The sequence below is a fragment of the Cyprinus carpio genome, chromosome B2 (genome assembly GCF_018340385.1).
Source record: "Cyprinus carpio isolate SPL01 chromosome B2, ASM1834038v1, whole genome shotgun sequence".
Lineage (NCBI taxonomy): Eukaryota > Metazoa > Chordata > Actinopteri > Cypriniformes > Cyprinidae > Cyprinus > Cyprinus carpio.
In genome coordinates, this window is record NC_056598.1 from 12,444,372 (window position 1) to 12,456,448 (window position 12,077).

General features: G+C 41.7%; 1 protein-coding gene across 1 annotated transcript in view; it reads right to left on the reverse strand.

Moving 5' to 3' along the window:
• Positions 1 to 12,077, reverse strand: part of LOC109078535 (dihydropyrimidine dehydrogenase [NADP(+)]-like) — a 162,178-nt gene that overhangs the window by 105,650 nt on the left and 44,451 nt on the right. The window contains exons 7-9 of the mRNA XM_042718058.1: positions 10,553 to 10,722; positions 6,925 to 7,006; positions 5,714 to 5,801 (exon numbers count right to left, since the gene is read on the reverse strand). Coding sequence (XP_042573992.1) covers positions 5,714 to 5,801; positions 6,925 to 7,006; positions 10,553 to 10,722 — 340 coding nt within the window. The remainder of the gene's footprint in view (positions 1 to 5,713; positions 5,802 to 6,924; positions 7,007 to 10,552; positions 10,723 to 12,077) is intronic.

Consider the following 12,077-nt stretch of genomic DNA (forward strand, 5'->3'; position numbering starts at 1 on the left):
TACTCTAATAGAAGACAGACCCTGTCCCGGCGTACTCTCGCCAGAACTCCATAGAGCAGAGCGATTGGAGGAAAAACGTACAGACTAAGCCTCGGCCAAGTCTGCACCATGGCATCCAGCCCCAGTGGAGCCGGATGAGTCAGAAAGAACCAAAGGGGACAGTGCGATGTCATCTGAGTCGCAAACAGATTCACCTGAGCCTGACCAAATATTCTCCATATCTGCTTCACCACCTCGGGGTAAAGCCTCCATTCCCCGGGCCTCAGCCCCTGCCTCGACAGGATGTCTGCTCCCATATTCAAATGCCCAGGAATATGTACTGCTCTCAGCAAAAAGGAGTTTGCCCTGGGACCACACAAAGATCTGGTACGCTAGTTTGTACAAACGGCGTGAGCGCAGACCCCCTTGATGGTTGATATAAGAGACCACTGCTGTGTTGTCGGTGCGCACAACACATGGCGATTTCTTAGGTTTGGGAGAAAATGATTCAATGCTCGAAATATGGCTAGCATCTGCAGGCAGTTGATGTGCCACGTGAGATGGCAACCACTCCACAGACCACGGGCAGGGTGGCCACTCATGACCGCACCTCAACTGGTGAGGGACGGGTCCGTTGCTAGCGTTACACAGCGGCAAGGAGCTCCCAGCGGGTGGCCATTAGTGAGTGCCAAGGCTTCCTCCACATGTCCAAGGCACGTAGGCATCGCCGCGTGACCTTGATCATGCGAAGTGGGTTTCCCCTCGGGGAGAACCCCTTGGTCTTGAGCCACCACTGTAGGTGTCTCATGTACAGCAGCCCAAGAGGTATCACATTGGATGACCAGATATGTGGTCCTATGTAATGGAGAAAGCACACTTTTCTTGCCGTTTAATCTTAACCCCAATTTTTTTCATTTGGCCGAGAACGTCATCTCGATGTCGAACCACCATCTGCTCTGATTGAGCCAGAATCAACCAATCGTCGATATAATTTAGCATGCGGATGCCCTGAAATCGTAGTGGATCCAGAGCAGCATCCACACACTTACATCTTGTTCCAATATCAGAGCCTGCTCGGGGCCCACCAGTGTGGGAAAGACCCCGTTGAAAGGTGGCGGTGGAGCGCTGCACCCTGGAAAACTGGCAGGGTTAGCAGACCGATCTCCTGAGGGCTCTGAGGAGAGATGGACACTGTGTAATGCAGTGCACCTGCTCTTTCCCAGTAAGGGCCACCCTCAGCGGTCCTGGATGTTGATTGTCAGGGCCGCTTTGTTGAGGGCTTCCTCGACTGAAGCACGACCCTCAGATTGGGCCTCTCCTTGGAAGACTCCAACTTAGATTTCTGCACTTCCCTATATGAGGAGCTGATACACGGCTGGGGCTGCTCCCGCCCAGCATCCCCCAGAGCTAGAGAACGGCAAGGGAGAATCCCCTGGAACATCGCCGCCTGTTTATGAGCCTCCTAGTATCTGTTGACGACGAAATTGACGGCGTTGCCAAACAGACCAGAAGGCACAAGCGGGGTGTCCATGAGGAAGACCCTGTCTTTCTCTTTCAAATCTGACAGGGTCAACCATAAATGTTTCTCTGCTGCCACCAGAGCTGCCATGGACCGCCCAATCACACGTGCGGTCTCCTTGGTGGCGTGGAGAGCTGAATCAGTGGTTCTGCTGAGTTCTGATACACTGTCTTATTTAACTTCCTCGCCTTCATCTAGCTCTTTGAGCAAGTCAGCCTGGTATGCCTGCAAAACAGGCATCGTATGCAGACACACACCAGCCTGACCTTCTGCCGCGTACCCCTTGCCCACCAGCGCTGAAGTGGCTTATAGCGGCTTGGAGGGCAAGACCGGAACCTTTAAAGAAGATGCCGCGTCAGGAGACAGATAGCTCTCGAGCATCTGTTCTACCCAGGGCATCGTTCTATAACCGCATTCACCCAACCCCGCCACATTGCCGTAATAATCCACTAGAATGCCCAGAATGGTTTTGCCCACAGTCTCGACACCTCAGTGTGGAGATCAGGGGAAAAAGGCAGGCTACGGCGTGGAGGTGGTTAGCTGAGATCGTAAAAACCACTCATCTAGTTTACTGTTCTGCGGTTCGGCTTGTTTCTCGGCGGGCCAACTGATGTTTATTTTGGTTGGCTAACGAGTTAGTTACTACATCCAAAATCTTCTTATTATGGTGTGTGTGAGGGGGAATTTTGTAGTCTCTTTTCATATACATCTTCTGCTCCCAAGTAGACCACACATAGACTGTGTGTATCCCTGCTAGTGATAAAGCATGAACAGGGAGGAACACACATCTGCTTTAGCCCAAATGCTTTGTCTTAGTCTCAGCCTTTTTTGACATGTTGTGATTGTGCAACTTTGACAAGCAACAGTAAATAAGACTCACAGACACGAATGGTATGACTGACACACACACAAAGCTTCACTGAATGACAGAAAAAGCTGACGCCCGTTCCACCTCACATGACTTTTTAGCTTCCTGGTCGCTACGTCACCCGCCTATGGCGTCTCGCGCTTTCATTGGACTGTCTAGGCAAACTATTTACAGCATGATCAATGGAAAAAAATATAGAATTTGAGTTTTTAAGTAATGATTTAGATGGATTTGACTTGTACTGTTCCTGGATCAGCACCATAGCAAGGCCATGATTCGAAGTTTGTGTGACTAACAGCAACACCAAGAAGTAATACACTATAATAAAAAGTAACCAACTAAATTTTTGGAATTTCTGCTATAAATGTAAAGCACAACATATTGATATCCAATACTTCATCTGCTGTTTAACTTTACTTGAAAAGTAGTTCTTGGACCGCATTCTTTAACAGCTTAAATGCCATATGCAGTAAAAGGACACAAAACAGTTAAAAAGACAGTTTTATCCTTCCCTGACAGTGATTGCCTTAAATCCAGAGTTTTCCCCCAGGAGTCCCTGAAGGCACTCCAGGAAGTCCATGGAGAATGTTCCTAAAAAATATAGCATTTAAAATGTAAATTACATTTCTAACTTTGAACTTATTTCTAGCTGTCAAACTAATGATTTGTAAGCATTACATAATGCAGTAATGGTAAAGTTTTAATTAAAGTTAATATAACGTGACTCTGAGAAAATCTTTTCTTAAATCTAATAAAATATTATATTTATTAGTCAACTGCTGGCATTTCATAAGCTTTTGTAGGAAACTCAACTAATGTGACACTATGATATACATGCTGACCTCAGTAAGACCTCCTCAGAGTCATATTCATTAGAACTGAACATCTAGATCAATCTGCCTACCCATATGGTGTAGTTTAGAAGCTGCATTCATCTTTTTCAATGCTTCATATAAACCCACATGACTGCTGCTAACCTTAAAGCATTCCAGGCTTAATTGCCTCCATTGTGAATGATTTTGTGGTGGGTGTACACAGAAAACAATATTTTCAAGGTCCAAAAATTTATATTTTGATGCTAGCCATTACTGAGCCAGGGAGCGTACGACATGGCAATCACATGATAAAATGACAAAAAAGGGTGTGCGTGGAACACGCCGGTTATTTTTACAGGCTGAAAAGAAACATCCTTATCTGTGTTTTTCAACCATTTCTCTCTCTCAAAGGCAAAGGTACACATTTGCATGTCAATCACTGTAGAAGCTGACATTAGAGACAACATGAAAGAAGTGGTGAAAAAATATCACAGAGGCGCAAATGTAATCATTTCCTTTATGATTCCCAGCATATTGCCGTTGCTTTATGAGAAAAAGAAATCCCAGAGCAGTTCTGAGACTCACCCGTCTCAATAACAATAAAGCTTAGCTACCAAAAAGTAGTGATATACAAACATAATAAATGATACGTATTCCTTTTAATTATAAGGAGAAGAAAGAAGCACAAAGTACACAGTCACACTCGAGGAATGTTTGAATTTCTCAAATTAAATCAATACACCAATGCACACAATATTTCCTTATTTTAATAAAGATAGAAGGCAAAATGACTCAATGGACACATTTCTTTCTGCTAAACACACACACACACACACACACACACACACACACACACACACACACACACACACACACACACACACACACACACACAAATGCCAAGCATTAAAGGATTAGTTGAAGAAGCTGAAATTCTGTCATCATTTACTTGACCTCATGTCCATATAAACTTATATGACTTTTTTCTGTCACACTTTATTTTAAGGTCCAATTCTTACCATTAACAAACCATTAACTATGACTTTTTGCATTAATAAACTCCTAATCTGCTGTTTATTAATAGTTAGTAAGGTTGTTTTTAAGTTTAGGTATTGGGATGTAGAACATGGTCATACAAAATATGTGATTTGTAAGTATTAATAAACAATATGTTAATAATAGGCATGTTAATAAGCAACTAATTAATAGTGAGAATTGGTCCCTACACTCAAGTGTGTCCTTTTTTTCTTCTGTGGAACACAAAAAGAGATATTTTGAATAATGTACTGGTCGATCTTTTTCAAATTAGAATAAATAAAGAGTTTTCAAGCTTAAAAAATGCCCATAAAAAGCACAATGAAAGTGGTCCACACAACTCATGCACCATATTCCAAGGCTTCAGTAGTCATACAACAATTCTATGAGACGCAGAAAAATTAAGTCATTATTTATTGATGATCACCTTCTCCAGTGAGCTGTTAACAGCTGTGACTTTTTGGTTTGTGAACTGGATCAACTGATTCATTGAAAAGGTCTGACTCAAAAGAACAATTCCTTATGAGTCAGGCTTCGCTACTTCCCGCAAGAACTTGAAAAAAAGAGAGATAAAGATGATTTCAAAAAATTAAAATTTGTTCTTTTCCTCAAATGAATACAGCTTCAGTTGGTGATGTATTATGAAGACCTTTTATGATATTGTGGGGGTAGCAGTAGATTGTAAGTAAGGGAAGTGGATTAAGTAATTTAAATGAAATGAGATTTGTCATTTAAATGGAAGATCAAGTTATAACATATAAATAAATACAATTAAAGATGCATGGATGAATCGTTCACAGTATAAACATGCATTAAGAAAACAGACGTGGTGAATTTCCATTTAATTTAAAAATATTTCCTTATGTGTTCACTTGATAAAAAAGTCATATACATTTTTGTGACAAAAAAATAACAGAACTCTCATTTATTGGTAACTCTGAACCACTTTTCTCATTTATTGGCGATCTCTTTAAGGTTAAACATGGACATCATGCCTGGATGGAATAATGAATGTGCCATTTAACAAAGAGCACAGATGTGTGTGTGTGTGTGTGTGTGTGTGTGTGTGTGTGTGTGTGTGTGTGTGTGTGTGTGTGTGTGTGTGTGTGTGTGTGTGTGTGTGTGTGTGTGTGTGTTCAAAAAGGAATGACAGATTGAAGGACACAGAAAAGATGGGGTGATGGAGAGCATGGCAGAATACAAGACATGCAGGAAGACAGAAAAAAGAGGCAATGAAACAGGGAGCATTACACAGACAGGCCAGTTAGATATCAAGAGAAACGAGAACAGGGGTTGTGTGCTTCCCTTGAGAGTAAAAAAAAAAACACAGAGTGACCTCCAATGGAGGAGAACACTGATTTTTTTAGTGCAGGTACTAATTAGTTTATCAGCACAGGATGTCAGCAAGCACGTGACAGTTTTATTCAAATAAAGAAAAAGACATGCATAGGTGAGCACACACGAAATAGGTAAAATAACCTCTAGAGAGGGACTGACCAATGCCAACAAAGACCACTTGGAAGCCCTTTTCCTTCAGCGAGGTCAGAGTCATCCCGTTCTGCCCCAGTCCCTTCTCAAGAACAACCTGTCAGAAGAAAACAAAAAACAAAACATCCACACTGCATCTGTCTCAGCTGCCTCCATCTGTCTGTATTATTCACATAAAGAGGATGTTAGCATCAATTATTCTACGCTGCTGTGAATTCCAGGACATAATTACATCAATCATCCCGCAACCTTTGTGACGACAGTATACAGACGAGTATAGTTATGATACATTAGTGAAAACAGAGTGATTCTGTGGTCACATATGCTATGTGTTGGAGTACAAATGACAAATAGACCCATGGTTCACAAGCGGTGGGTCACAGGTCTATTCTTAAAGGGCCACGTGCCACAGGGGAAAGTAATGCCAAATGCAAATAATTAAGCGCAGCTAACAATAACAATCAGGTTGTACAATATTGTGCAGTATTTAATCTGTCACCTGGTAGAAGCCAGTTAAATTAGACACATGCCAACATAGACAGCTGACATGACATTAATCAAAAAACTAACCTATGCAAGGTAAAGGAAAAGGAATGGACTGGTACTGAAATTTTGACTGATACTCATAAGTTGACCATTTCATCTGCCAATATTTAAAAAGAAAAAAAAAAACAATACTTAAAAAAACAAAAACAATAAGTTGTTTTGAATGCTGCATGTGAATTTCTGCATAACAGCACAATTATTTATCCGTGAGAAAAAAAATATATAATTATTTGAGTAAGATTAAGTGTTTTTGTTCACAGAATATGGTGGGATCCTCATCAGCACTAATTTTCTCAATTAAAATAATTGGAAATGGAAAAAGTGTTGAGGGTCAGCTCATGGGACTTGATGTCCCCCTTACCTAACCTTAACCAATCTCCACTTAGTTTCAGAAACCCTTTTCCTCACCCATTCAGTCTCTCTTCAGCTGTCTCAAGACTAAAATCAAATTAATCATGGTCAGGTGATCTGGATGAGGACTATCGATTGCCATTTCTCACCATCACATCTCTCAGGCAATGGACAGATGGATGTCTTTGCCACTTGCCTCACTAATGTGGCTGTTAATTGTGTGTTGTTAGCTTGCTTTTTTTCCTGTATAGTTATTAATGTCAGTGACATTTGGCTGTTGATGGGTTGGAAGGGTCTGACATTCCCCAATCTCTCTTTGGTACCTTTACGCCAAGATCCTTCATCAGATCAATCTCAAACTGCACCACCTCATAGGGCAAACGGAACTGAGGAATTTCAGCAGTGCTGTAAACAAAGACAGGGAGACACACAAATACAACTTTTAATATTTGCAATTGTTTCTTTGTGGCATTTTAGTCCTATTGATTAGTCATGATCAGGATGCCCTGATCGATCAGTCTGCTGAACTCTGTTCAACTTTGTCTCTCTAGTTCATGCTTGTGTCACCTCTCATTGAAATAATATCCAGTTACTTTGACGCTGTACAAATCGATGTCCACATGAACAACCCCATGATGCATGTGAAATATATAGTGCACTGGACAACATCTCATTTTCCATCGGCCGTGAGTAAAATAATAATAATGGGAATGGGAATAATGGGATGGTGTATAATTCAGACTTCTTCAGTAAATAACTTTGGGGACAAAACATCACCTGTTTAAATCGCACATGTGATCTCTCTACACTCAAGCACGTGTTCTGCTCATTAAAGATCCAAGAGGAACATATAACAGAGAAACTAATATTACCAACACAAAACCAACCAAATAAATAAATAAGCAAGCAAGCCAGCAGTATTCTGATATATACTTCTGTTCAAAAGTTTCGGTTCAGTACGTTATTTATTTTTTTCAAATATTTTAAAAAGACAACTTTTATGCATACTGAGGCTGCATTTATTTAATCAAAAATACGGTAAAAGAGTAACATGTGAACTATTACAACTATTATTACAAGTAACTGTAAAATGTAACTGTAAAAATAACTGTATAAAATGTAATGTAAAAATGTTTTAATGCATCATTGCTAAATAAATGTATTAACTTTCTGAACCCAAACTTTGAACAGCATTATAAATACCTAATACTTAGAAATAAAATTAATAAAATTTAATTGAATAGTAATAACAAATAAATAAGTAATATACTAAACTGTCACATTTAATTACATTTGTGTTATATTTAAAATCAGTTTGCTTATCCTTAATATACTATTAATGAAATAAATTATATTCTAATAACATACTAGTTATCCTAACAAAATGTTTGCTAATATCGCTATTTTGTAAGTTTACTTGTTTTTAAAGGCCTATTAAAATGACTATTTTAGTGCTTGTTTATTTGATTGACAATTAACCAACCTACAGTATTTTTGTCAACATAAACTAGACAGCTAAGTCTACTGATAAGATGACTATGACAGCACATTGGTAATGTTTTTTTAGGAGAACAACATGACCACAAGTGGTCCACCAGCAAGACCAAGACCAGCTTAGTTCCTCTTCAGGAACTCGAGCTGCGTCGAAGCGCTTTGGGAACGCCCTCTGCGTGACCACGCTCTTAATCACATGTGTAATCAGCCCAGGGGAAAGGCAAGACATCATAGGCGGATGATGTCATCGACCAGGGAGCTTAAAAATACCTTCGGTGGAGCCCATGACAACTTTCTGTCATTTCAGCAAGCGCTCTGTGTGTGTCAGTCGCAATTCTGTGTTGTGAGTCTTATTTACTGTTGTCTGTCCAAAAAACAACTAATAAGCTCAAACAAGTCGTGTCTCAGATCAGGTCAGAGGACTGGTTTGTCAGAATCAATCTAAAAGACGCATTTTTCCATGTCTCCATTCTTCCTCATCACAGGAAGTTCCTGAGGTTCGCTTTTGGGGGTAAAGCTTACCAATATCAGGTTCTTCCTTATGGCCTTGCACTCTCACCCTGCACTTTCACAAAGTGTGTGGATGCTACTCTGGCTCCATTATGACTCCAGGGCATTTGCATACCCAACTACATCGATGGTTGGTTGATTTTAGCTCGTTCAGAGCAAGTAGCGTTTCAACGTCGAGATGTCGTTCTCGCACACATGTAAGAATTTGGGTTAAGACTAAATGCCAAGAAAAGTGTGTTTTCTCCATTACAGAGGACCACTTATCTGGGTGTGGTGTGGGATTTGACCACAATGCAGGCACGTCTGTCCCCTGCTCGGATCGAATTGATCCTCACTGCAGTCAAGAGAGTGAAAGAAGGCTAGTCACTCACTGTCAAGCAGTTTCAAAGTCTGCTAGGTCTTATGGCAACTGTGTCCAACGTGATACCTTTTGGTCTGCTGTACATGAGACCCATGCAGTGATGGCTCAAGACCAAGGGGTTCTCCCCGAGGGAAAACACTGAAACACTGATACACTCCCTCCCAGACCTAAGAGGTCACCATGTTTTGGTGCGCACCGACAACACATCAGTGATCTCTTACATCAACTACCAGGAAGGTCTGCGATCGCGACCCTTGTACAAGCTGGTACACCAGTTCCTTGTGTGGTTCCAGGACAAACTCCTCTCACTCAGAGCATCTTACAAACTCCTCTCACTCAGAGCAGTTTACATTCCTGGGCATCTCAGTATGGGAGCAGACATCCTGTCGAGGCAGGGGCCAAGGCCTGGGGAGTGGATGCTTCACCCCGAGGAGGTGAAGCAGATATGGAGAGTTTTTGGCCAGGCTCAGGTGGACCTGTTTGCAACTCGAGAGACATCGCATTGTCCCCTCTGGTTCTCTCTGACTCATCCAGCTCCACTGGGGCTGGATGCTATGGCACAGACGTGGCCGAGGCTTCGTCTGTATGCCTTCCCCCCAATTGCTCTGCTCCCAGGAGTTCTAGAGAGAGTGCGCCAGGACGGGGTCCATCTTCTGCTAGTAGCCCCGTTCTGGCCGGGCTGAGTATGGTTCTTGGACCCGATTTCCCTTCTCAACGGCTTTCCATGGGAGATTCCCGTCAGGAGGGATCTCCTCTCACAGAGAGAGCACGATATTCCACCCCCACCCGGAACTATGGAAGTTATGGGTGTGGCCTATGAGGGGGCACAGCTCATAGCTTCCGGTCTCTCAGCCAAGGTTGCTGAGACCATCCTCCAATCCAGAGCTCCCTTAACAAGGAAACGGTATGCTTTGAAGTGGAAACTTTTTACTTCTTGGTGCGGAGACCGCCATCTCGATCCAGTTAACTGCCCGGTTGGTCCAGTGCTGGAGTTCCTGCAAGCCCGTTTCTAAACAGGGTTGACCCACTCCACCCTGAAGGTCCATGTGGCGGCTATTGCGGCCTACCACACCTCTCTCAATGGTCAGTCAGTAGGCAGACACCCTCTTATTACATGTTTCCTCCATGGTGCGCTGAGGCTGAGGCACCCAGTACGATCTTGTGTCTCTACGTGGGACCTGGCTGTGGTGTTAGAAGCTCTCTGTAAGCCTCCGTTCAAGCCAATTGAGGAGATCTCCGATTGTCATCTTACAATAAAGACTTCCTTTCTTCTGGCGATAAAGAGAGTTGGGGATTTTCAGGACCTTTCTGTGGCCCCTTCTTATCTTGACTTTGCGCCCGGTCTGGCCAAAGTGTTTTTGTACCCTTGAGTAGGGTATGTCCCTAAAGTTCCCTCATCTACACCACGGCCTGTCATACTTCAGGCCTTCTGTCCTCCTCCCTTAAGCGAGCCAGACCCGTAGAAGCTTAACTGTATGTGTCTCATTCCCTCGAGGAACCATGGTTACATACTTAACCTTATATGTTTTTCAGGCTTAGGTTTAGAGGATCACTGCAGAAAGAGATTCAGAAATCATTTACTTTACCTGAGGCCACCTATGTATTTCTGTCTCTCAAAGATGGTGATGTTATCGTAGCCTAGCCGAGCAGGGCCGCAACCAATGAGAGCAATCCTTGTGTGGAAGCTCTCCAGCATTTTGTGTGCTGGAGGAAGCTCTGGATTCCTGATCTGAGGGATGCCCATCTTACTGAACACCTGAGGAGAGCAAACTTCACCTTTATTCTTGCTCCATAAAATACACATTTGCACATCAATCCTATTTTCCTGGCAATGTAACCTCTGGAATATTTATAAGGAATCAATGTGCAAATTAAAGTTCAAAGTTGACCTCCCTGGAGCTTTTTACAGTAAAGGCACAGATCCGCTCAGGCCTAATGAAACAACATTACGCTGTGATTGCCTTATGCTCTTTCCTCTCTTATTTAGATCCAGAAAGCCTTTCAGGCCCCGTTTGCATCATCTCAACTGACTGTTTACCAGAATCCGCCCTAGGCATGTAATGTGATTTACTGTATGTGATGTACTTACAGTTACTGCTTTACACTAATGCAGGCACTGGCCTGTGTACAGTATGTCGGCGAGCTCAAACTGAGGAGAGGAGGGGAGGCGAGCAGCTGCTGATGGCCCTGTCTAGGGCTTATCTAATCAACAGGCTGATAAACAACCCTGGCCTTTCACATTTGAGAAGAGAGGAGCTGTCATCTCTGTGGTGAGAGGTGATGGTGGGGAAGCAGCTGACGGGATGGTCTAGATGGCTGGCCTTCTCTTGCAAGACTCTCTGGACCTCTCAGGATGAATTTTTTTATTTTAATTTTTTTCAAAGAGTGGGGATTTGAAAATGGAGAGATACACTTAGGTCAGGGAAAGAGAAGATAAGACAGGGGTGAAGACGGGACATCTATACATTTGACAGACGTACTCACTAGTTTTTAGAAATAAGGGAGAGCAGGCTATTGTAAACCTTGGTCATCCTACAGAAAGACTGCCATACATGGAAATAAAAATGCCAGCGATATCCATGTTGTAATATAGACAGTTTTAGTACACAAAATAAAGCATGATGTATTTTTAACAAGAAAGGTGTCACTAGGTTATGCATCAATCCTTTTAGTCATATTTCCCTACTAAAATAATAAACTATTCCATAACTTAAAAATAATACATACACCAGTGCATATTATTTTTTTTTTATTTATTATTTGTCACGTCACACATCACAGTAACAGTTCAGTTAAGTTTGGAGTCTGTAAGGTTTTAGCACATTGATATCAGCTCAGAAAGATTTCTGAACGATTATGTGATACTGTACACTAGAGAAATGGCTGCTGAAAATACTGGCCAGAAATGACATGCATTTTAAAATATAATAACATAGAAAACAATGGTAAAATTATTTAATAATATTACATTTTTGGAGTATTTTTAATCAAATAAATGCAGTCTTGGTGAGCATAAGATACTTATTTAAAAAAATAAATAAATAAATAAATAAATAAGGTCCATGTTTTTTACTTTTTCTCCAAATAAAAATAAAAAATGAAAACTAAAGA